Source organism: Panulirus ornatus, chromosome 53, assembly GCF_036320965.1.
Source record: "Panulirus ornatus isolate Po-2019 chromosome 53, ASM3632096v1, whole genome shotgun sequence".
Classification (NCBI taxonomy): domain Eukaryota; kingdom Metazoa; phylum Arthropoda; class Malacostraca; order Decapoda; family Palinuridae; genus Panulirus; species Panulirus ornatus.
In genome coordinates, this window is record NC_092276.1 from 14,104,136 (window position 1) to 14,130,983 (window position 26,848).

At 39.9% G+C, this 26,848-nt stretch overlaps 2 protein-coding genes across 2 annotated transcripts in view; one reads left to right on the forward strand and one right to left on the reverse strand.

Annotated features, from left to right (window-relative positions):
- LOC139765259 (uncharacterized) overlaps positions 1-26,848 on the forward strand; it is a 147,034-nt gene that overhangs the window by 10,011 nt on the left and 110,175 nt on the right. The gene's annotated exons all lie outside the window — the stretch shown is intronic.
- LOC139765248 (uncharacterized) lies at positions 405-15,673 on the reverse strand. The gene is made up of 2 exons (XM_071692585.1): positions 14,447-15,673; positions 405-2,175 (listed from the first exon to the last, which is right to left on the reverse strand). Exon 1 carries the CDS (start codon positions 15,078-15,080, stop codon positions 14,487-14,489), a length of 594 nt encoding a protein of 197 aa, XP_071548686.1. The 5' UTR covers positions 15,081-15,673; the 3' UTR covers positions 405-2,175; positions 14,447-14,486.

Below are 26,848 nucleotides of genomic sequence, written 5' to 3' on the forward strand. Positions count from 1 at the left end.
ATATATATATATATATATATATATATATATATATATATATATATATATACTAGGAGCATGACCTGTTCTCAAGAGGCTGTGGAACACCCGGCTAGGAGAATGTTAGACTCACCTTGGTGTGGTTCTTCGAATATATATATATATATATATATATATATATATATATATATATATATATATATATATATATATATATATATATATCAGCATAGTCATGTACCCGGTGTGGTCTTGTGCACAAGCAGGAGTGTCAACAGTTAGTGTTAGTTTACCTCCGCTGGAGTTGGTTTTCTGTAGTTCGTTCACTTCATTTTCTCTGTTGCGACAAAACGTCTATATTGCCTGAACATTAGTGTTTGTTTCTGAGGAGATTGCTCAAGACTGGTAAAGAAAATACGAAACAATTGGCTGTAATTTTATATGCACCAGAAGTGGAATGTTTTGAACAGGATAATTGTTTTTTATGAATGTAATCTAATGTAACGGTTACATATCTATAAGAACTTACGGAAGGTATATATATATATATATATATATATATATATATATATATATATATATATATATATATATATATATATATATATATATGACTACCAAGCATTAATGTTTATACATAAAAAAAATGTTTAGAAGTTAATGCATCTCCACGACAATCATATACGCAGTAAAATATTTAATTAGTCTTATGCTTGGGTTAACATCTTTGGTTTGCCAATGAAGAGATAAACATGACATATTACATTCAATCGTTATACCTTAGCTGCCTCATATCGCCTTTTCTACAAAATCCTGTCATATACAGATTAGTATCACAGCACAGACGTTCACAACTATATTATTGTTAGAAAATATACAAAATGTATCATTACATTATACTTACACATGAAAATGAAAAACTACCGATACATTTCAACATTGAGCTGGTTCTCTTCACTCACCCAGACATTTACAACTGTGATCACACATATATACAAACAGACACGATATATATATATATATATATATATATATATATATATATATATATATATATATATATATATATATATTTCTTTTTCATACTATTCGCCATTTCCCGCATTAGCGAGGTAGCGTTAAGAACAGAGGACTGGGCCTTTGAGGGAATATCCTCACCTGGCCCCCTTCTCTGTTCCTTCTCTTGGAAAATTATATATATATATATATTGTATATGAACGCGCACTTCCATACAACATACAAACCTTTAATAGCCAGGCTCGAACCCGGGACCCCCTTGTAACAACTAACATTAATCATAAATACTATACGTACAAAATTTGAAAATTTATCAGTTAAAAGGAATACAAGAATGTGTCAAAGACATGCGTTCATTTCACTATAATACAAAGGCATTCTGGCTACGGCAACACACAGTGGGACAACATCAGAGTTTACAACACAAATCTGACACTATGGCAACACATCCCGTAGCTTAGAAGTTCACTTTCTGTTTCAAATCACATCTTTACGTAAAGCCCAACATACTATATCAATACATGTCATTCATCAAGCCTTGGCGTCATCTACAAACAAAAATCATTATATTTTCATAATATATTACATACTTATAACATTAATAATATATTTTCACGATATATTGTAGACATAACATTCATATTTTCATAACATATTGTACTTATGATATTAATAATTAGATCCCATCTGAATTTTGTTCGAAATCAGTTCGTAATCGCACAGTGGCAGGATAAATTATGTAAACTACTAATTTCCTGTGTGAAATAATAGAGATAAAACTACTAACTTTGTGGCGATCATTGTGAGTAGTTGATAACTTTATAACAGGAAAACAGACGGGAAAACCTAACAGTAGAGATACATGTATCATGGGTTTGACCCAGAGCTGTATGACACCCGTCTGTCCAAACCATGTTTATAGCAGTGAGGGTCCACACTTCAGGTCCTTCTGTGACCAACCAACCAACCTAACCAGAGCGAGGTTATGGCTGGGTGCAACCTAACCTAACACGAACTGTAATGCACAGCTCGCCAAGTTGGGGCTTGGCTGCCATCCTGTATAGATCATTCTTGTAATGCTGTATTAACCAATGCTGTAGGCCTTCCTGTAATCCCAGCTGTAGTCCATCTTGTGTTCTGGTATTGTGAAGGGATTTCGTTCGCTCATAACCACACATCTGGGACAGAGAGGGAAAAGATAACATATCAATTTAAGAACTGACTAACCATTTTCATAATAGGAAAAGAAACTGCTAGAATAAAATACACATGATAACGTTGAAAGTAATTAATGTCATTTGTGGCTTTGATCCATAATGATGGAAAAGGTTTCATGGAAAACGGGAACCTTTCACCGAAAAAGATGAGTAAGAAAGTTTCCAAAGAAACCCCCTCGGCTCCCGGGGCCAGAGAGAGAGAGAGAGAAATCCCTCTTACGTAAGGGTGGTGTCGCCGCCTTAGTCCAGCTGTGTGTCCACCCTTAACGGCGGCTGAATCACCGGCGCCATCATCATTGCCAGACTCCACCACTCCCGGACCCGTCTCGCTCTGTACATTTTTGTCACGATCTCTCTCTCTCTCTCTCTCTCTCTCTCTCTCTCTCTCTCTCTCTCTCTCTCTCTCTCTCTCTCTCTCTCTCTCATATATATATATATATATATATATATATATATATATATATATATATATATATATATATATATTATCCCTGGAGATGGGGAGAAAGAATACTTCCCACGTATTCCCTGCGTGTCGTAGAAGGCGACTAAAAGGGAGGGAGCAGGGGGCTGGAAATCCTCCCCTCTCATTTTTTTTTAATTTTCCAAAAGACGGAACAGAGAAGGGGGCCAGGTGAGGATATTCCCTCAAAAGCCCAGTCCTCTGTTCTTAACGCTACCTCGCTAATGCGGGAAATGGCGAATAAAATGGAGTATGGAATATATATATATATATATATATATATATATATATATATATATATATGTGTGTGTGTGTGTGTGTGTGTGTGTGTGTGTGTGTGTGTTTCACGAGATATGTAGGAAAGGGTTGTGTGTTGTTAGTCTATGTAGGTACTCAAGCAAAATACATACAATCAGTAAGCTACACATGAGGTGTTTTGTAGGGTATGTATGTCACATATTCATATGTGTAACATTATATACATAACATGTACATATTTTGCAAGACTTGCAGACTTCCCATCTATACACCATCACACCTAACCACAGTTAACCTAATCCAGTTTCATAGTCAAACTTCATATTCAAACTTCTTTCAATTGTATTTTCAAAATAATTTCACCACCACCATAATATGCCACGTGGTAAGCACGTGTTAACACCCCCTCTCCCCTCCCCCCACCTCCCACCTATTCCAGGATTCCCCCCCCCATATCAAGGGAAATGACGTCATCGGGTCCTGAACCAATGGCGGGAAGGCAAGATGAAAGCACACTGGCAAGGGCTAGTATATAGAGATGACGTCATCGGTTCCTGAACCAATGGCGGGAAGGCAAGATGAAAGCACACTGGCAAGGGTTAGTATACACAGCGGAATGCGGGGCGTTTAGGGTCATCATAATATCATTTTGACTACCTTTTCCTTGCGATCAACAATTTGTTCGTGTGGTGGTCATAAATTTGGCGGCTTTAATGACCTGGCCAAGTCGGTGGCTCCAAGCTGGAGGTGACGCAGTGAGCGTTTTACAGTTAACGAAGGTTTTCCTGGAAAGAGATGGGGGGGTAGAGCACAGCGGTTTCAATCGATGGTGTTTCCAGGACGGAGGATGGACGATCCCAGGCCGCCCAACCTCTCCTGGGAAAACCAGTGACGTCACTAGAAATTACCGAAAAATCACCGAAATGGAGAGAATTTTTTATTTATTTATTTTCATGTTCGATGTAAGCAATTCTTTGACTAGGATCGCTTGTTTAAAGAATGATTTAATTCAAAAAATTATAAATTACCGAAATTGTTGAAAGGGGCGATTAAATTTAACGAATTATAAATTACCGAAATTGTTTAATGGGTGATATAATCTAACAATTATGAATTACCGAAATAGGGATTTTTTTTTAATTCATGTTAGATATAAGCAATGTTTTTGGTTAGGATCCCTTGTTAAAACAGTGATTTGAATTAACGACAACGTTGAGCGTAACGCATTACGTTGAGCGATGTTCACCAACAATATAGGAAAACTTTTACCTTACGTAATTTCACTAAATTATATGAAGACGTGGCGGTATGTGTGTGTGTGTGTGTGTGTGTGTGTAGTATATCGGATTTATAGTGGATGTAAATAGAACATCTGTGTCTGCAGCTTTAATGGCTATACGTGTGTGTATATGAACGTCTGTAATTTTTTTCTCGAACATTCTCTGCATTACAATTTATTCCAGACATTATCAATTCACTCCATTCATGATGACTCTTATAATCTATAAGTACTTCTTTATATGATAAGTTCTTTAATTAATTTATCGTTACGTCTGGTTGTTGTGTTTATTGTTACGTCTGGTTGTTGTGTTTATTGTTACGTCTGGTTGTTGTGTTTATTGTTACGTCTGGTTGTTGTGTTTATCGTTACGTCTGGTTGTTGTGTTTATTGTTACGTCTGGTTGTTGTGTTTATTGTTACGTCTGGTTGTTGTGTTTATTGTTACGTCTGGTTGTTGTGTTTATTGTTACGTCTGGTTGTTGTGTTTATTGTTACGTCTAGTTGTTGTGTTTATTGTTACGTCTGGTTGTTGTGTTTATTGTTACGTCTGGTTGTTGTGTTTATTGTTACGTCTGGTTGTTGTGTTTATTGTTACGTCTGGTTGTTGTGTTTATTGTTTATTGTTTATTGGAAGTCCTACAGCGTTTCCCTATAACTCAACACTTAATTTTCGTATCAAGTTAGCTGTCCTGCTCCTCCTCTGGACATTCTCTTTTAACTCTAACCTTCACTAAACCTGAGAAGTATATTCTTGTTTTGACCTTCGCTGGATGTGAACAGTTTGGCTGAATATTACCTTACCCAAATATTTCAGTGATATTCTAATATTTGCCAGAAGACAGTCTGTCTTCCGTAATTTTAGGAGAGAAATTTTTATATCTTAAATATTCATTCTCAGAGGAACTGATGAAGTGCCTGTATGACAGTAATATGTGACCTTGGCGATAGATTATAGATGATGTCAACTCCTATAGATATGGTTGCGAGGCGTGGGCTATAGCTGGAGTTGTGCGCAGGAGGGTGGATGTGCTGGAAATGAGATGTTTGAGGACAATATGTGGTGTGAGGTGGTTTGATCGAGTAAGTTATGAAAGGGTAAGAGAGATGTGTGGTAATAAAAAGAGTGTGGTTGAGAGAGCAGAAGAGGGTGTGTTGAAATGGTTTGGGCACATGGAGAGAATGAGTGAGGAAAGATTGACAGAGAGGATATATATATATATATATATATATATATATATATATATATATATATATATATATATATATATATATATATATATATATATATATATATATATATATATATATATATATATATATATATATATATTTCTTTCTTTTAAACTATTTGCCATTTCCCGCGTTGGCGAGGTAGCGTTAAGAACAGAGGACTGGGCCTTTTTTGGAATATCCTCACCCGGCCCCCTCTGTTCCTTCTTTTGGAAAATTAGAAAAAAAAAAAAACGAGAGGGGAGGATTTCCAGCCCCCCGCTCCCTCCCCTTTTAGTCGCCTTCTACGACACGCAGGGAATACGTGGGAAGTATTCTTAATCCCCTATCCCCAGGGATAATATATATATATATATATATATATATATATATATATATATATATATATATATATATATATATATATATAGCGTTAAGAACAGAAGAGTGAGCCTTGGAGGGTATGTCTAGGTTATTATCTCTACCATGCACCATCTGTCTAGGCTATTATCTCTACCATGCACCATCTGTCTAGGCTATTATCTCTACCATGCATCATCTGTCTAAGCTGTTACCTCTACCATGCACCATCTGTCCAGGGTGTTATCTCTACCATGCACCATCTGTCTAGGCTATTACCTCTACCATGCACCATCTGTCTAGGCTATCATCTCTACCATGCACCATCTGCCTAGGATATTATCTTTTCTACCATGCACCATCTGTCAAGGCTATCATTTTACCATGCACCATCTGTCTAGGCTATTATATCTACCATGCACCATCTGTCTAGGCTGTTACCTCTTCCATGTACCATGTCTAAGCTATTATCTCTACCATGCACCATCTGTCTAGGGTACTATCTCCTCTACAATGCACCATCTGCCTAGGCTAATATTTCTACCATGTACCATCTGTCTAGGCAATTATCTCTACCATGCACCATCTGTCTAGGCTATGGTCTCTACCATGCACCATCTGTCAAGGGTATCATCTCTACCATGCACCATCTGTGTAGGCTATTATCTACCACGGACCAACTGTCTAGGCTATTATCTCTACCATACACCATCTGTCTAGGCTCTCTACCATGCACCATCTGTCTAGGCTATTATCTCTCCCATGCACCAACTGTACCAGCGGGTCCCGCTTGTCGTATGTACCATTTATGTAACATTTACCAAGTACACCATCTTGCACCAACCAGACTCACTTTCACGCCTACCATACGTATATACATACATACACACATACATACATACATATATACATAAATACATACATACATATTCGCCCTTTATATCAGTTTATTTCATACATATTCGCCATTTCCCGCGTTAGCAAGGTAGCGTTCAAAACAGAGGACTGAGCCTTAGAGGGTATATCCTCACTTGGCCCCCCTTCTCTGTTCCGTCTTTTGGAACATTAAATACAGGAGGGGAGGATTTCCAGCCCCCTCGCTCCCTCCACCTTTTAGTCGCCCTGCCGCTCCCTCCACCTTTTAGTCGCCCCGTACGACACGCAGGGAAATACGTGGGTGAGGGTAAGTGTTCTTCTTTTCTCCCGTCACCCGCTCGTATAATCTTGTCTATAGCTTAACAATTCTCAGTGTAATTATGTGTGCTCTCAACTTCCTGGCTTGATGTGAATATTAACACAATGATCAAAAGTCCACCTGGACACCATCACCAGAGGACAAGGTTAGCGTCCAGGTACGACTGTCAAGAAAGATCCTTCAACAGGAAGTTTAAGATGGCTGGGTAATTTTCATTTTTTTTCCCCTGATTCTACCTTTCTAAATGATCGTTCAAGTATTATTTCTTTTTTTATTGAGCGAGCAAGGTTCTATGGCCGTGTGGAGAGGGGATGATAAATAATTATTAGCGGAATAATTAAGTGCGAGGCAGAGGTGTGTGAAGTGTGAGAACTTGCAAATACATATAAACAAGAACTGAAAGTGTTCGTCATATGTTTTTTTTCTCTCTAGCGATGAAAACTGTATCATTCCAGCTGGATGCCTGGATCGCCAGCTTCCACAACAAAGGTTGTGGTGTGTATGAACACAGACTGGGGACTTCCTGATTGATCAATCAGTAAGAATGGACAGATTCCGACAGCTTCCTTTGTTGATCAATCAGTTGAAAAAAAAATAACCCTTTCCCCTTGATTCCTAGTGAACTCATATGGACTAGAAACTTTAACCTTCCAATCCTTGTTTGGCTAGGAAAAAAAGAGAGAAAAAAAAGCCACCTTCCTTAAATCCTTGAATGGCTATATGTAAAACACCTCCACTATCACTACCACCTCCTCCTCCTTCTTCTCCTTCTTGGTTCCTGGCTGACGGGAAGTCGCTGGTGACGACATAATCAGGTTTAGTCCAACTTATGTTTTTTTCCTAAAGCAAAATTTTAAGGCACACGTAATAATTCTTTCCTTGTATCTTTGACCTGTTTTTTTCCGTCTGGCGTATTGCCGAGAGAGAGAGAGAGAGAGAGAGAGAGAGAGAGAGAGAGAGAGAGAGAGAGAGAGAGAGAGAGAGAGAGAGAGAGAGAGAGAGAGAGAGAGCTTTACTTGGCTATTCTTTTCCTTCATTGCTTTAGAAGGATATATATATATATATATATATATATATATATATATATATATATATATATATATATATATATATATATATATATTCGCCATTTCCCACGCTAGCAAGGTAGCGTTAAGAACAGAGGACTGAGCCTTAGAGGGAATATCCTCACTTGGCCCCCTTCTCTGCTCCTTCTTTTTGAAAATTTAAAACGAGAGGGGAGGATTTAATTATCATCATTATCATTATCATCATCATTATTAACAGGAATATTATCAGTGGAAATTCGACAGATTTGTGCCTATTTGATGAACAGAGGTTTAAGAAAAGAATTTATTCAAATTTATGAACCTTAAAAAATCAAAACGTAAAAAAAATATAATATCAGGCCCCGAAACTACTCATTGTTCAATGGTTTTCTTGAATGCGTATTTTACGCAAACTTAAACCAAACGTATTGAACCCACTATCCACATTTTCGCCATTCGTGTAATATAATTTCCCCCATATTGTCAAAATATACTTTTCAAAGTAATTCCCTAAAACCATGTCGGTCTTTGCCATACAGAAACTATTAACTACCAATTACTTTAGTATAATATGAACTTAAGAATGTGAAACAAAAAAAATGATTTTGATAATGAGAATTTTGATAATGAGAATTTTGATAATGAGAATTTTCATAATAAGAATTTTCATAATGATAATTTTGATAATGATAATTTTGATAATGGGAATTTTTTGACATTGTGTATCCTGTAATGTAATAGTTCCGTGCAAGATGTTTGGTGTGTGGTATGATGGATAACGCGTCCTCTCTGTCAGTTCGTGTGTCACCCACGAATGAGAAATGGTTCTACATTGCTTCCTCCTGCCATCCCACTGACCTGCCTGCGTCAGGGTGACGGTAGCACATGGAAAGCTTGAGCAATCCGGACTTCCCCACACCAACCCCACCATGACCACCCTCCACCACGCCCCGCCCTCCACCACCACGCCCCGCCCACCACCACGAGGGTAGAAATGCAGTATGTAGGCAACCCCGCCACACAAGGTGACGGGGAACTCTGAATTTTGATGCGCGTTTAAAATTGGTCTTGTGTTGTTGTTGCTGCTGCTGTTTGTGTGAATATATAAAGAAAAGAATCATTTATCTACTCATGGAAATGATTTACACGACAGATTTCATTGCTACATTTATGCAAAGCAATCATGAAAGATATACATGAAGGGGAAGCTCTTCCCGTGAACCCTATTTTAGAACATGTCTATGTAAGAGAAATATATCCTCTGAAACGTAGTCAAACTGTATATCAAAATATAATTAAAAGAATCATTTGTTCACCAACAGCATAATTATACGCGTACACCATAACATATAGCTAGAGGCGATATGATCGGGGCCTGAACATGCAGGAGGGTGAAAGGAGGGCAGGGAATGGAGTGAATTGGAGCGATGTGGTATACCGGGGTTGACGTGCTGTCAGTGGATTGAATCAGGGCATGTGAAGCGTCTGGGGTAAACCATGGAAAGCTGTGTAGGTATGTATATTTGCGTGTGTGGACGTATGTATATACATGTGTATGGGGGGGGGGTTGGGCCATTTCTTTCGTCTGTTTCTTTGCGCTACCTCGCAAACGCGGGAGACAGCGACAAAGTATAAAATGAAAAAAAAAAAAAAAATATATATATATATATATATATATATATATATATATATATATATATATATATATATATATATATATATATATATATCCCTGGGGATAGGGGAGAAAGAATACTTCCCACGTATTCCCTGCGTGTCGTAGAAGGCGACTAAAAGGGGAGGGAGCGGGTAGCTGGAAATCCTCCCCTTTCTTGTTTTTTTTTAATTTTCCAAAAGAAGGAACAGAGAAGGGGGCCAGGTGAGGATATTCCCTCTAAGGCCCAGTTCTCTGTTCTTAACGCTACCTCGCTAACGCGGGAAATGGCAAATAGTGTGAAAAAAAAAAAAAAAAAAAAATATATATATATATATATATATATATATATATATATATATATATATATATATATATATATATATATATCATACTTTGTCGCTGTCTCCCCCGTTAGCCAGGTAGCGCAAGGAAGCAGACGAAAGAATGGCCCATCCCACCCACACACACACACACACACACACACACACACACACACACACATATATATATATATATATATATATATATATATATATATATATATATATATATATATATATATATTATCCCTGGGAATACGGGAGTAAGAATACTTCCCACGTATTCACTGCGTGTCGTAGAAGGCGACTAAAAGGGGAGGTAGCGGGGGGCTGGAAATCCTCCCCTCTCGTTTTTTTTTAATTTTCCAAGTGAAGGAACAGAGTGGGGCCAGGTGAGGATATTCTAAAAAAAGGTCCAGTCCTCTGTTCTTAGCGCTACCTCGCTAACGCGGGAAATGGCGAATAGTCTAAAAGAAAGAAAAAAAAAGAAAAAAATATATATATATATATATATATATATATATATATATATATATATATATATTTTTTTTTATTTTTTTTTTTGCTTTGTCGCTGTCTCCCGCGTTTGCGAGGTAGCGCAAGGAAACAGACGAAAGAAATGGCCCAACCCACCCCCATACACATGTATATACATACGTCCACACACGCAAATATACACACCTACACAGCTTTCCATGGTTTACCCCAGACGCTTCACATGCCCTGATTCAATCCACTGACAGCACGTCAACCCCGGTATACCACATCGCTCCAATTCACTCTATTCCTTGCCCTCCTTTCACCCTCCTGCATGTTCAGGCCCCGATCACACAAAATCTTTTTCACTCCATCTTTCCACCTCTAATTTGGTCTCCCTCTTCTCCTCGTTCCCTCCACCTCCGACACATATATACTCTTGGTCAATCTTTCCTCACTCATTCTCTCCATGTGCCCAAACCATTTCAAAACACCCTCTTCTGCTCTCTCAACCACGCTCTTTTTATTTCCACACATCTCTCTCACCCTTACGTTACTTACTCGATCAAACCACCTCACACCACACATTGTCCTCAAACATCTCATTTCCAGCACATCCATCCTCCTGCGCACAACTCTGTCCATAGCCCACGCCTCGCAACCATACAACATTGTTGGAACCACTATTCCTTCAAACATACCAATTTTTGCTTTCCGAGATAATGTTCTCGACTTCCACACATTCTTCAAGGCTCCAGAATTTTCGCCCCCTCCCCCACCCTATGATCCACTTCCGCTTCCATGGTTCCATCCGCTGCCAGATCCACTCCCAGATATCTAAAACACTTCACTTCCTCCAGTTTTTCTCCATTCAAACTCACCTCCCAATTGACTTGACCCTCAACCCTACTGTACCTAATAACCTTGCTCTTATTCACATTTACTCTTAACTTTCTTCTTTCACACACTTTACCAAACTCAGTCACCAGCTTCTGCAGTTTCTCACATGAATCAGCCACCAGCGCTGTATCATCAGCGAACAACAACTGACTCACTTCCCAAGCTCTCTCATCCCCAACAGACTTCATACTTGCCCCTCTTTCCAAAACTCTTGCATTCACCTCCCTAACAACCCCATCCATAAACATATATATATATATATATATATATATATATATATATATATATATATATATATATATATATATTATCCCTGGGGATAGGGGAGAAAGAATACTTCCCACGTACTCCCTGCGTGTCGTAGAAGGCGACTAAAAGGGGAGGGAGCGGGGGGCTGGAAATCCTCCCCTCTCGTTTTTTTTTTTTTTTAATTTTCCAAAAGAAGGAACAGAGAATTGGGCCAGGTGAGGGTATTCCCTCAAGGCCCAGTCCTCTGTTCTTAACGCTACCTCGCTAATGCGGGAAATGGCGAATAGTTTGAAAGAAAAGAAAGAAAGATATATATATATATATATATATATATATATATATATATATATATATATATATATATATATAAACGCCAACACACGCACAGATACATACCTATACATTTCAACGTATACATACATATAGATATATATATATATATATATATATATATATATATATATATATATATATATATATATATATATATATATATATATATATATATATATATATATATGAACCAAGTGCATAGGAACGCACACCTTCATAGAACACGCAAGCCTCAAACAGCCAGGATCGAACCCGGGACACCTGTGCCACAGGAGGGAATGCTACCGCTACTGCTACTGGCTAATAGAAAATAAATATGTTCTATAAAGGTGCGCGTTCCTATGCACTTTGTTCATATTCACATACATCCTCATTGTACGGTTGGGTTGGGTAAAATGCTATCTGCTGGCTATGTGCGCCCGTTGGGAAATAACCGGTGTAGACCCCGTTGCTCACCAACGTGAGAGGAAGGGTATTCGAGTACATAGTATTCGAATAGCTATTTCCTATTAGCCAAGCCCATAACCTAGCGGTAACATTCCCGCCTGTGGCACAGGGGTCCCGGGTTCGATCCTTCTGTTGGAGGTTTGTATGATTATATATATATATATATATATATATATATATATATATATATATATATATATATATATATATATATATATATATATATATATATTATCCCTGGGGATAGGGGAGAAAGAATAATTCCCACATATTCCCTGCGTGTCGTAGAAGGCGACTAAAAGGGGAGGGAGCGGGGGGGGGGGGGGCTGGAAATCCTCCCCTCTCATTTGTAAGTTTCCAAAAGAGGGAACAGAGAAGGAGGCCAAGTGAGGATATTCCTCAAAGGCTCAGTCCTCTGTTCTCAACGCTACCTCGCTACCGTGGGAAACTGCGAATAGTATAAATAAATAAATACTTCCCACGTATTCCCTGCGTGTCGTAGAAGGCGACTAAAAGGGGAGGGAGCGGGTGGCTGGAAATCCTCCCCTTTCTTGTTTTTATTAATTTTCCAAAAGATGGAACAGAGAAGGGGGTCAGGTGAGGATTTCCCTCTAAGGCCCAGTTCTCTGTTCTTAACGCTACCTCGCTAATGCGGGAAATGGCAAATAGTATGGAAAAAAAAAAAAAAAAAATATATATATATATATATATATATATTTATATATATATATATACATTTGCTGCAAACGCAAATCGTAAATTGACCTATACATGGGCCACTGCTTCAGAGGATAATGACGCAAATGCGTTACTGTAACTAATTCATCCTCAGTAAGAGAAAAAATGTTTCTTGGGGAAAAAGAAAGACAGGAAAAATTCAAACAGTACGCCGCGAACATCGGGAAAATGTGGGTTGAATATACAGTATGGATGAATATTGTAAATATTATGTTGATCGCCATTTCTCTGTAGTTATCTGAGGGGGTTTCGTAACCCAGTTGATCAGTTTTAGAATGATACAAATGGGAAGTGAACATTGAAACGAATGATTAATGTCAGTATATCCAAGCGTAACATGGACCTTGACTGTGAATATAGTCACCAACTTTAATGAGAGTTGATCATATATATCGTGGGACCTCAAATATCAAAGAGATAAGTCATTCAAGAAACAGGTGGCATGCAAGCTGTTAAGTGACAAGACATATTACTTAAGAATTTCGTCAAAATCTAATTATTTAAGTCAAGTATAATCAGGACATATTACCAGCTTTTCATTACTTACAAATATTTGACATGGGTGAGCAGGTTAGGCACGAGTTCCTTCCTAATTCTACAAGGTCTATGATTATTAGTGTTGCAAAATCTTAAGGCCCTCTGCCTCAAATTGTTACCCCGAGTTATGATTTGATCGTCTTACCCGGTCAATATTTTGTCCAGTCACATCCACCTATATAATCTATCCATATAAGACAGAAATTGTAGTTTAAGAAAATAAAATACCTTGTAGAAGTAGTTAACTGATAAACGGGAATTTTGTCCAGTCAGATCCACCTATAATTTATCCATATATGACAGAAATTGCAGCTTAAGAAAAAAAATACCTTGTAGAAGTAAACTGAAAACGGGAATTATACATAACGGAAAATGTTTCAAAAAGGAACAGCTCGAACAGTTTTTCATCTACAGAATAACAGTAATGGGTCTGTTGTTCTCTGTTGCAATGTTCCTTCCCCTTGCGTCAGTCTGTCAATTACAGTTCATCTATTGAGGATCGTAACCATAAGTTCACAATGATCTTACAAACCATATACTAAAAGCAGCTGCTAGAGCGTGGTTCTCCACCACACCAGCTTATGTTACTAGTGCTTCACAAATATTCTCAGTACATTTGTTGGTCGAGGTTAAAGGTCATATCTTTCGTAAATGATCTAGTAACACATTGCCTAACTAATATCAATAAGGTAGGCAAAAGCTTAAAAAAAAGAAAACGGTAATTTAAAGCCTGCACCATTTTTTTCGTCGCCTACTTACATTTCATAAATACGGAGAGTGGTGGACTTGGAGGAGGTTCTCATTCTTCCTCGTGTAGAGGTTTGAAGGAGAATTGGGTTTGGAGGGTCCTACCACAGGAGAGCATCCGGGGAAGTGTAGAGGAACTGTTGCTTTCATCCTGACGAGAGTCGGCAGCAGGTTCTGCGCCAGGTGGCTCCGAGCTGAGCAAGTATTTGTTACACTCTTCTCTTGTTTCTTCCGCGCAGCCCTGCTCCACTGGGAGAGCCTCCACAGCAGTGGGGGTTAATTCAGTGGGTAATGCTTCGACAGGCGGCATAGCGAGCTTCTGTGTTTCAGCGTAAGACGGAGGTGGCATTTCGTTCTGGATTTCCGAGTATACGGGTGGAAGGTCCAGGTCAATCTCTGTGTTGCATTCGTCCGTCGGTGGGATGCTCCTCACGACCGTAATGGTTCGGACGGGTTGCGTAGTCCTCTTGCGACGATACCAGCATCGGCAGCACACGCTGATCACGAAGAGGATGGCACCAACTGGTATGAAGATGATATGTTGTCTGCTGTAATTACCCCCGTAGTCGTAACGGCTTACCTCATAGTTTGGGGATAAACCTGAGAAGACGCTCATATCTGGCTCTTGGAAAGGATATGGGTTCATTCGAGCACTCTTCCCCGAGGATTGTGAGGATATCGAAGTTAAATTCGATCCCGTTGGTCAGGTTACACACGAGAAAGGGATCCCAAGTTCGGTTGATGTTTATCGTGGTATTGCCCACCAGCCTCACCTGCAGCATCGCCCCGACAATGCTGTAGCTGATCTCGTACCACTGTTGACCCCTGATATCCTTCAACTCTGTGTTGTTTCCCAAGTCTTCACTGACGTTCACAAGGTAAGTGTAAGTCAAATTACATGGTTCTGAACGTATTTTAATCACTGCAGTTTCATCGGTGGGGTTGAATAACACTTTCTCATACTTGTGCAGAGAGACAACATTGCTAAACATTGGGCAGACCACCTTCAGCGACGAGGCTAAGTTAGGCAGAACACACACCACCAGCAGGCAAGGCACCACGACCCACACACTCCCCATAGTTCTGTAGACACCAGCGTTCGCTGCTGGACCTCTGCTTTCCCTGTTGACCATAAAAGTAAGACTAACTGGTCAAAATGATTATAAACAGCTGCAGTATGAACCCCAGCAGTACGTGTGGTCAGACTTGTTAACTCGTTCTCGTCTTACTCTACACTGTAGCCTCGCACGACGTGTGGAGGTGGTGTGGTTCGCCTCGAAAGCCGCTGGACCGAAGCGGCAACTGTACCGTGCACAGGATGTTGCCTTGTGATATTTTCGGCGAAATCGTGGGAGAGAGTTGCGCCATCGCGTCGACAAGAAAAGTGTATCAGTAAGATTATGGAAATATGATATATAAAAAAGAACTCATTTTCGATACTTCCACTTTCCCAGTAATGACGGCAAATGAACTAGGTTACGTTCGTCGGCAACATTTACGTTTCTGAGTAGATCACACCGCGTGACGTCACTGTGATACCTGGAACCTTGGGGTTAGCACGTTGTAAGATCGCGGGGTTTATTTATCAAACTTACATGATAATGAGGGTAAGTGAAGGACACCACTACGTTACATGACCGTGCAACGACGGGGAAATTGATGGACTTCTTCCCGTATACGTTGAAGGCAAAATGATTGCGTTCGAGCGCCTCATCAAAATGAAATTATATCAAAAGTAGCGTCCAGCTATATGAAATGTTGCAACAGCTGTTTGCAGGTGACACATACCTGGCTCAGCAGAGAATGTGTATGTTTGAGTACACTGAAGAGAGTAGAGACTTGATACATACACAGTGTGAGGACACAGGGATACACTTCTCCCCAGTGCACACAATCACAAACAGTCACATGAATTATTATATCACGAGATGTGGTCCCACGAGTGTATAAGTCCTTTTCCGTAGGCCTATGCTATATATATATATATATATATATATATATATATATATATATATATATATATATATATATATATATATAACATTATATATAACATTATCCCTGGGGATAGGGGAGAAAGAATACTTCCCACGTATTCCCTGCGTGTCGTAGAAGGCGACTAAAAGGGGAGGAAGCGGGGGGCTGGAAATCCTCCCCTCTTTTTTTTTTCTTTTTTTTAATTTTCCAAAAGAAGGAACAGAGAAGGGGGCCAGGTGAGGATATTCCCTCAGAGGCCTACTCCTCTGTTCTTAACGCTACCTTGCTAATGCGGGAAATGGCGAATAGTTTGAAAGAAAAGAAAAGAAATATAAATATATATATATATATATATATATATATATATATATATATATATATATATATATATGTATATCCCTGGGGATAGGGGAGAAAGAATACTTCCCACGTATTCCCTGCGTGTCGTAGAAGGCGACTAAAAGGGGAGGGAGCGGGGGGCTGGAAATCTTCCCCTCTCGTTTTTTTTTTTTTTTGATTTTCCAAAACAAGGAACAGAGAAGGGGGCCAGGTGAGGATATTCCCTCCAAGGCCCAGTCCTCTGTTCTTAACGCTACCTCGCTAACGCGGGAAATGGCAAATAGTTTGAAAGAAAAAGATATATATATATATATATATATATATATATATATATATATATATATTGGAAAGGATCACAATTTTGCGCGTGATCAAGATATTCGTATGAGTCCACGGGGAAAATGAAACATTTTTCGTGTTTCATTTTCCCCGTGGACTCGTAGGAATATATATATATATATATATATATATATATATATATATATATATATATATATATATATATATATATATATACATATATATACTAGCTGTGGTTTCAGTGCATTATACATGACAGCTAGAGACTGAGTGTGAACGAATGTGGCCTTTGTTGTCTTTTCTTGGCGCTACCTCGCGCACATGCGGGGGAAGGGAGTTGTCATTTCATGGGTGGCGGGATAGCGACGGGAATGAATAAAGGCAGCAAGTATATGTGCATGTGTATATATGTATATGTCTGTGTATGTATATATATGTATGCGTTGAAATGTGTAGGTATGTATATTTGCGTGTGTGGACGTATATGTATATACATGTGTATGTGGGTGGGTTGGGCCATTCTTTCGTCTGTTTCCTTGCGCTACCTCGCTAACGCGGGAGACAGCGACAAAGTAAAATTATAATGATAATAATAATGATGATAATATATATATATATATATATATATATATATATATATATATATATATATATATATATATATATATTCTATTTATTATACTTTGTCGCTGTCTCCCGCGTTGGCCAAACCCCCCCCCCACATATACATGTATATACATACACGTCCACACACGCACATGCACATGCCTATACATTTCAACGTATACATACATATACATACACAAACATATACATATATACACATGTATATATTCATACTTGCTGTCTTTATTCATTCCCGTCGCTACCCCGCCACACATGAAAAAACATCCCCCCTCCCCCTGCGAGATAGTGCTGTCACTAGCTGTCATGTGTAATGCACCGAAACCACAGCTCCCTTTCCACATCCAGGCCCCACAGACTTTCCATGCTTCACATGCCCTGGTTCAATCCATTGAACTCCACATCGTTCCAATTCACTCTATTCTTTGCACACCTTTCACCCTCCTCCATGTTCAGGTCCCGATCGCTCAAAATCTTTTTCACGCCATCCTTCCACCTCCAATTTGGCCTCCCACTTCTCCTCGTTCCCTCCATCTACGACACATATATCCTCTTTGTCAATCTTTCCTCACTCATTCTCTCTATGTGACAAGACCATTTCAATACACCCTCTTCCGCTCTCTCAACCACACTCTTTTTATTACAACACATCTTAAGAAAGATTACTTACTCGATCAAACCACCTCACACCACATATTGTCCTCAAGCATCTCATTTCCAACACATCCACCCTCCTCCGCATAATCCTATCTATAGCCCATGCCTCGCAACCATCTAACATTGCTGGAATTACTATTCCTTCAAACTACCCATTTTTGCTCTCCGAGATAACGTTCTCGCCTTCCACACATTCTTGAACGCTCCCAGAACCTTCGCCCCCTCCCCCACCATCTTTGACTCACTTCCGCTTCATTGATTCCATCCGGGGCTAAATCCACTCCCAGACATCTAAAACACTTCACTTCCTCCAGTTTTTCTCCATCTAAACTTACCTCCCAGTTAACTTCTCATTCAACCCTTCTGAACCTAATAACATTACTCGTATTCACATTTACTCTCAGCTTTCTTTTTCACACACTTTACCAAACTCAGTCACCAGCTTCTGCAGTTTCTCTCCCGAACCAGCCACCAGCGCTGTATCTTCAGCGAACAACAACTGACTCACTTCCCAAGTGCTCTCTTCTTCAACAGACTGCATACTTGCCCCTTTCTCCACAGCTCTTGCATTCACCTCCCTAACAACCCCATCCATAAACAAATCAAGCAACCATAGAGACATCACGCACCCCTGCCGCAAACCGACATTCACTTGCAACCAATCACTTTCCTCTCTTCTCTACTCGTACACATACCTTACATCCTTAGTAAAACCCTATTCACTGCTTCTAGCAACTTAGCTCCCACAACATATACTCTTAGTACCTACCACAAAGCATCTCTATCAACCCTATCATATACCTTCTACAGATCCATAAACGCTACATACAAATCCATCTGTTTTTCTAAGTATTTATCACATACATTCTTCAAAGCAAACACTTGATCCACACATCCTCTACCACTTCTGAACCACACTGCTCTTCCCCAGTTTGATGCTCTGTACATGCCTTTATCCCTCTCAATCAATACCTTCCCATATGATTTCCCAGGAATACTCAACAAACCCATACCTCTGTAATTTGAACACTCACCTTTATCCCCTATGCCTGTATACAATGGCACTACGCATGCATTCCGCCAGTCCTCAGGCACTTTACCATGAACCATACATACATTGAATATTCTTACAAACCAATCAACGACACAGTCACCCCCTTTTCTTAATAAATTCCACTACAATACCATCCAAACCCACCTCCTTGCCGGCTTTCATCTTCCGCAAAGCTTTCACTAGCTCTTTTCTGTTTACCAAATCATTCTCCCTGGCCCTCTCACTTCGCAAACCATCTCGACCAAAACACCCTATATTTGCCACTGTATCATCGAACACACTCAACAAATCTTCAAAATACTCACTCCATCTCCCCACTTCACCACTACTTGTTATTGCCTCCCTATTTGTCCCCTTCACCGATGTTCCCATTTATTCTCTTGTCTTACGCACTTTCTTTACCTCCTTCCAAAACATCTTTTTATTCTCCCTAAAATTTAATGATACTCCCTCACACCAACTCTCATTTGCCCTCTTTTTCACCTCTTGAACCTTTCTCTTGACCTCCTGCAGTTTTCTTTTTTACATCTCCCAGTCATTTGCACTAATATATATATATATATATATATATATATATATATATATATATATATATATATATATATATATATATATATATCTTTTTCTTTCTTTCATACTATTCGCCATTTCCCGCGTTAGCAAGGTAGCGTTAAGAACAGAGGACTGGGCCTCTGAGGGAATATCCTCACCTGGCCTCGTTCTCTGTTCCTTCTTTTGGAAAATCAAAAAAAAATGAGAGGGGAGGATTTCCAGCCCCCCGCTCCCTCCCCTTTTAGTCGCCTTCTACGACACGCAGGGAATACGTGGGAAGTATTCTTTCTCCCCTATCCCCAGGGATAATATAAATATACACACACATATATATATATATATATATATATATATATATATATATATATATATATACACATATGTGTATATATATATATATATATATATATATATATATATATATATATATATATATATATATATTGGAAAGGATCACAATTTTGCGCGTGATCAAGATATTCTTATGAGTCCACGGGGAAAATGAAACGCGAAAAATTCCCAAGTGCACTTTCGTGTAATAATCACATCATCAGGGGAGACACAAGAGAGGAATATAACTATAATTTGGAATATAACTATAATTTGGTAAACATGTGATTGTCCAAAACATGTTTTGGACAATCACATGTTTACCAAATGGCGTCCTAGCTTCGTCCTTCGATGTATATCAACTGACTGTTATATTCCTCTCTTGTGTCTCCCCTGATGATGTGATTATTACACGAAAGTGCACTTGGCAACTTTTCGCGTTTCATTTTCCCCGTGGACTCATAGGAATATATATATATATATATATATATATATATATATATATATATATATATATATATATATATATATATATATATGTGTGTGTGTGTGTGTATATATATATATATATGGAAAGGAGACTTGTGTCAGGAAGTACCAGGAGAGATTGAGTGAAGAATGGAAAAAGGTGAGAGTAATGACGCAAGGGGAGTGGGGGAGGAATGGATGTATTTTGGGAGGCAATGATGGCTTGCGCAAAAGATGCTTGTGGCATGAGAAAGGTAGGAGGTGGGCAGATTAGAAAGGGTAATGAGTGGTGGGACGAAGAAATAAGATTGTTAGTGAAAGAGAAGAGAGAGGCGTTTGGACGATTTTTGCAGGGAAGTAGTGCGAATGACTGAGAGATTTATAAAAGAAAGATGCAAGAGATCGAGAGAAAGGTGCAAAAGGTGAAAAAAAGGGCAAATAAGAATTGGGGTGAGAGAGTATCATTAGATTTTAGGGAGAATAAAAAGACGTTTTGGAAAGAGGTAAATAAAGTGCATAAGACAAGAGAACAAATGGGAACATCGTAAAGGGGGATAATGGGGAGGTAATAACAAATAGTGGTGAAGTGAGAAGGAGATGGAGTGAGTATTTTGAAGGTTGTTGAATGTGTTAGATGATAGAGTGGCAGATATAGGGTGTTTTGGTCGAGGCGGTGTGCGAAGTGAGAGGGCCAGCGAGAATAATTTGGTAAACAGAGAAGAGGTAGGGAAAGCTTTGCGGAAGATGAAAGCCGGCAAGGCAGCGAGTTTGGATGGTATTGCAGTGGATTTCATTTTCAAAAATGGGGGTGAGTGTGTTGTTGACTGGTTTGTAAGGATATTCAACGTATGTATGCTTCATGGTAAAGTGCGTGAGGATTGGCGGAATGCATGCATAGTGCCATTGTACAAAGGCAAAGGGAATAAAGGTGAGTGTTCGAATTACAGAGGTATAAGTTTGTTGAGTATTCCTGGGAAATTGTATGGGAGGGTATTGATTGAGAGTGTAGAGGCATGTATTAAGCATCAGATTGGGGAAGAGAAGTATGTTTTTAGAAGTAGTAGAAACTGTGTGGATCGGTTGTTTACAGAATATATGCGACAAGTACTTAGAAAAACAGATGGATTTGTATGTAGCATTTATGGATCTGGAGAAGGCATAGGATAGAGTTGATAGAGATGCTCTCTGGAAGGTATTAAGAATATATGGTGTGGGAGGTAAGTTGTTAGAAGCAGTGAAAAGTTTTTATCGAGGATGTAAGGCATGTGCACGTGTAGGAAGAGAGGAAAGTGATTGGTTCTCAGTGAATGTAGGTTTGCGGCAGGGGTGTGTGATGTCTCCATGGTTGTTTAATTTGTTTATGGATGGGGTTGTTAGGGAGGTGAAGATAGGAGTTTCGGAGAGAGGGGCAAGTATGCAGTCTGTTGTGGATACACCCTCTTCTGCTCTCTCAACTACACTCTTTTTATTACCACACATCTCTCTTACCCTTTCATTACTTACTCGATCAAACCACCTCACACCACATATTGTCCTCAAACATTTCATTTCCCAACACATCCACCCTCCTCCGCACAACCCTATCTATTGCTCTTATATTTGGTACTTCAGTGATGCACAGAAACAACTCTCCACACCTTGGCAAACAAAAACCATGCCTTTCACAAGCTGATTCTCAAGCTTGATTGCGTAATGGATCTTGTTAAAGCCATGTTGTTGGAAAGTGCGACCATCAGACTACTGTGAGATGATATCTGGTCACAGAGAATATAGATACCTCTGCTACGTACATGGCATACAAAGATGGAAGGAAATTATCGTTTATGTTTACTTCCTTTATTTGATTTCTCTTTCCTGGACGGTCTAATAGATGAGGTGCAAACTTGAGAAGGAGAAAGCAGCTTACCTAGATCTAAGCCTTTGTGTATCAAGTCAATCCACTCTGACTCAAAGAAAAAAAAAGACGTGCACGGCTGCGCAGGCCGATTTGTGACGTCACGCGGCACCGAACCCTCAGTTGCAAGGAAACTGTGAGGGAGTGTGTGGATACTGTGAGGGAGGATGTGGATACTGTGAGGGAAGGTGTGGATACTGTGAGGGAGGGTGTGGATACTGTGAGGGAAGGTGTGGATACTGTGAGGGAGGATGTGGATACTGTGAGGGAGGGTGTGGATACTGTGAGGGAGGATGTGGATACTGTGAGGGAGGGTGTGGATACTGTGAGGGAAGGTGTGGATACTGTGAGGGAGGATGTGGATACTGTGAGGGAGGGTGTGGATACTGTGAGGGAGGATGTGGATACTGTGAGGGAGGGTGTGGATACTGTGAGGGAGGATGTGGATACTGTGAGGGAGGATGTGGATACTGTGAGGGAGGATGTGGATACTGTGAGGGAGGGTGTGGATACTGTGAGGGAAGGTGTGGATACTGTGAGGGAGGATGTGGATACTGTGAGGGAGGGTGTGGATACTGTGAGGGAGGATGTGGATACTGTGAGGGAGGATGTGGTTACTGTGAGGGAGGATGTGGATACTGTGAGGGAGGGTGTGGATACTGTGAGGGAGGGTGTGGATACTGTGAGGGAGGATGTGGATACTGTGAGGGAGGATGTGGATACTGTGAGGGAGGGTGTGGATACTGTGAGGGAGGGTGTGGATACTGTGAGGGAGGATGTGGATACTGTGAGGGAGGATGTGGATACTGTGAGGGAGGGTGTGGATACTGTGAGGGAGGATGTGGATACTGTGAGGGAGGATGTGGATACTGTGAGGGAGGGTGTGGATACTGTGAGGGAAGGTGTGGATACTGTGAGGGAGGATGTGGATAATGTGAGTGAGGGTGTGGATACTGTGAGGGAAGGTGTGGATACTGTGAGGGAGGATGTGGATACTGTGAGGGAGGGTGTGGATACTGTGAGGGAGGATGTGGATACTGTGAGGGAGGGTGTGGATACTGTGAGGGAGGATGTGGATACTGTGAGGGAGGATGTGGATACTGTGAGGGAGGGTGTGGATACTGTGAGGGAGGATGTGGATACTGTGAGGGAGGATGTGGTTACTGTGAGGGAGGATGTGGATACTGTGAGGGAGGGTGTGGATACTGTGAGGGAGGATGTGGATACTGTGAGGGAGGATGTGGATACTGTGAGGGAGGGTGTGGATACTGTGAGGGAGGGTGTGGATACTGTGAGGGAGGATGTGGATACTGTGAGGGAGGATGTGGATACTGTGAGGGAGGGTATGGATACTGTGAGGGAGGATGTGGATACTGTAAGGGAGGATGTGGATACTGTGAGGGAGGATGTGGTTAATGTGAGGGAGGGTGTGGATACTGTGAGGGAAGATGTGGATACTGTGAGGGAGGATGTGGATACTGTGAAGTAGGATGTGGATACTGTGAGGGAGGGTGTGGATACTGTGAGGGAGGATGTGGATACTGTGAAGTAGGATGTGGATACTGTGAGGGAGGGTGTGGATGCTGTGAAGTAGGATGTGGATACTGTGAGGGAAGATGTGGATATGTGAGGGAGGATGTGGATACTGTGAATTAGGATGTGGATACTGTGAGGGAGGTTGTAGATACTGTGAGGGAGGATGTGGATACAGTGTGGGAAGGTATGGATACTGTAAGGAAAAGTATTGAAAGTGTTGGCAAAGTGTAGATAAATCTACGTTTTCTTTATCCATGTACCAGTACGTTTTCTTTGTTTAAGGCCACTAACGTAGCATACAGGCGCCACCCACATGAGTCGACTTGTTATATACATGTAAATAGGCTTAGACCTACATAACATCAATTGTTATTCAAAGTTACCAAGTACCTCAGCTTAGTGTTCTTGTAGTATTGATTATTTGGAAGGAATATGATTTCATACGGATCTTTAAAAGAATAATGAGCTGTACCACCTCACTGAATTCTGGTCGCTTTATCTCATGGGTTCAGACCACTAATTCCGTGTCAGCGGAAAGCTTCACAAATATCTATCATCATATATGAGTCAGAACTTTTACAAATGAAAAGAACTTCTTTCAACTGATTATTTGAGACTGTGAATAAGATGCTGTATCTAATATACTTAAATGACAATATACGAAGCCATGAGTTATTATACAAGCCTCCAGCAAAGATTCACACATAAACAATTGTGATCTATGGCTTATTGTTTCGTGCTTCCTGGTCATACATGAAACAAAGGAGTCATTAATAGCGTACAATTTCACAAGGTTTTAAGTCTGTGTTGTATATTGGGTTTCACTGTTTATATATATATATATATATATATATATATATATATATATATATATATATATATATATATATATATATATATAATTGCCATGTCCCGCATTAGCGAGGTAGTGTTAAGAACTAAGGACTGGGCCTTTAAGGGAATATCCTCACCTGACCCCTTTCTCTGTTCCTTCTTTTGGAAAATTAAAAAAAGAAAATTGAGAGGGGAGGATTTCCAGCCCACCGCTCCCTTCCCTTTTAGTCGCCTTCTACGACACGCAGGGAATATATATATATATATATATATATATATATATATATATATATATATATTTTTTTTTTTTTTTTTTTTTTTCTTTTTTTTTGTCGCTGTCTCCCGCGTTTGCGAGGTAGCGCAAGGAAACAGACGAAAGAAATGGCCCAACCCACCCCCATACACATGTATATACATACGTCCACACACGCAAATATACATACCTACACAGCCTTCCATGGTTTACCCCAGACGCTTCACATGCCTTGATTCAATCCACTGACAGCACGTCAACCCCGGTATACCACATTGCTCCAATTCACTCTATTCCTTGCCCTCCTTTCACCCTCCTGCATGTTCAGGCCCCGATCACACAAAATCTTTTTCACTCCATCTTTCCACCTCCAATTTGGTCTCCCTCTTCTCCTCGTTCCCTCCACCTCCGACACATATATTCTCTTGGTCAATCTTTCCTCACTCATTCTCTCCATGTGCCCGAACCATTTCAAAACACCCTCTTCTGCTCTCTCAACCACGCTCTTTTTATTTCCACACATCTCTCTTACCCTTACGTTACTTACTCGATCAAACCACCTCACACCACATATTGTCCTCAAACATCTCATTTCCAGCACATCCATCCTCCTGCGCACAACTCTATCCATAGCCCACGTCTCGCAACCATACAACATTGTTGGAACCACTATTCCTTCAAACATACCCATTTTTGCTTTCCGAGATAATGTTCTCGACTTCCACACATTCTTCAAGGCTCCCAGAATTTTCGCCCCCTCCCCCACCCTATGATCCACTTCCGCTTCCATGGTTCCATCCGCTGCCAGATCCACTCCCAGATATCTAAAACACTTCACTTCCTCCAGTTTTTCTCCATTCAAACTCACCTCCCAATTGACTTGACCCTCAACCCTACTGTACCTAATAACCTTGCTCTTATTCACATTTACTCTTAACTTTCTTCTTTCACACACTTTACCAAACTCAGTCACCAGCTTCTGCAGTTTCTCACATGAATCAGCCACCAGCGCTGTATCATCAGCGAACAACAACTGACTCACTTCCCAAGCTTTCTCATCCCCAACAGACTTCATACTTGGCCCTTTTTCCAAAACTCTTGCATTCACCTCCCTAACAACCCCATCCATAAACAAATTAAACAACCATGGAGACATCACACACCCCTGCCGCAAACCTACATTCACTGAGAACCAATCACTTTCCTCTCTTCCTACACGTACACATGCCTTACAACCTCGATAAAAACTTTTCATTGCTTCTAACAACTTTCCTCCCACACCATATATTCTTAATACCTTCCACAGAGCATCTCTATCAACTCTATCATATGCCTTCTCCAGATCCATAAATGCTACATACAAATCCATTTGCTTTTCTAATTATTTCTCACATACATTCTTCAAAGCAAACACCTGATCCACACATCCTCTACCACTTCTGAAACCACACTGCTCTTCCCCAATATATATATATATATATATATATATATATATATATATATATATATATATATATATATATATTTTTTTTTTTTTTTTTTTTTTTTTTTTGCTTTGTCGCTGTCTCCCGCGTTTGCGAGGTAGCGCAAGGAAAC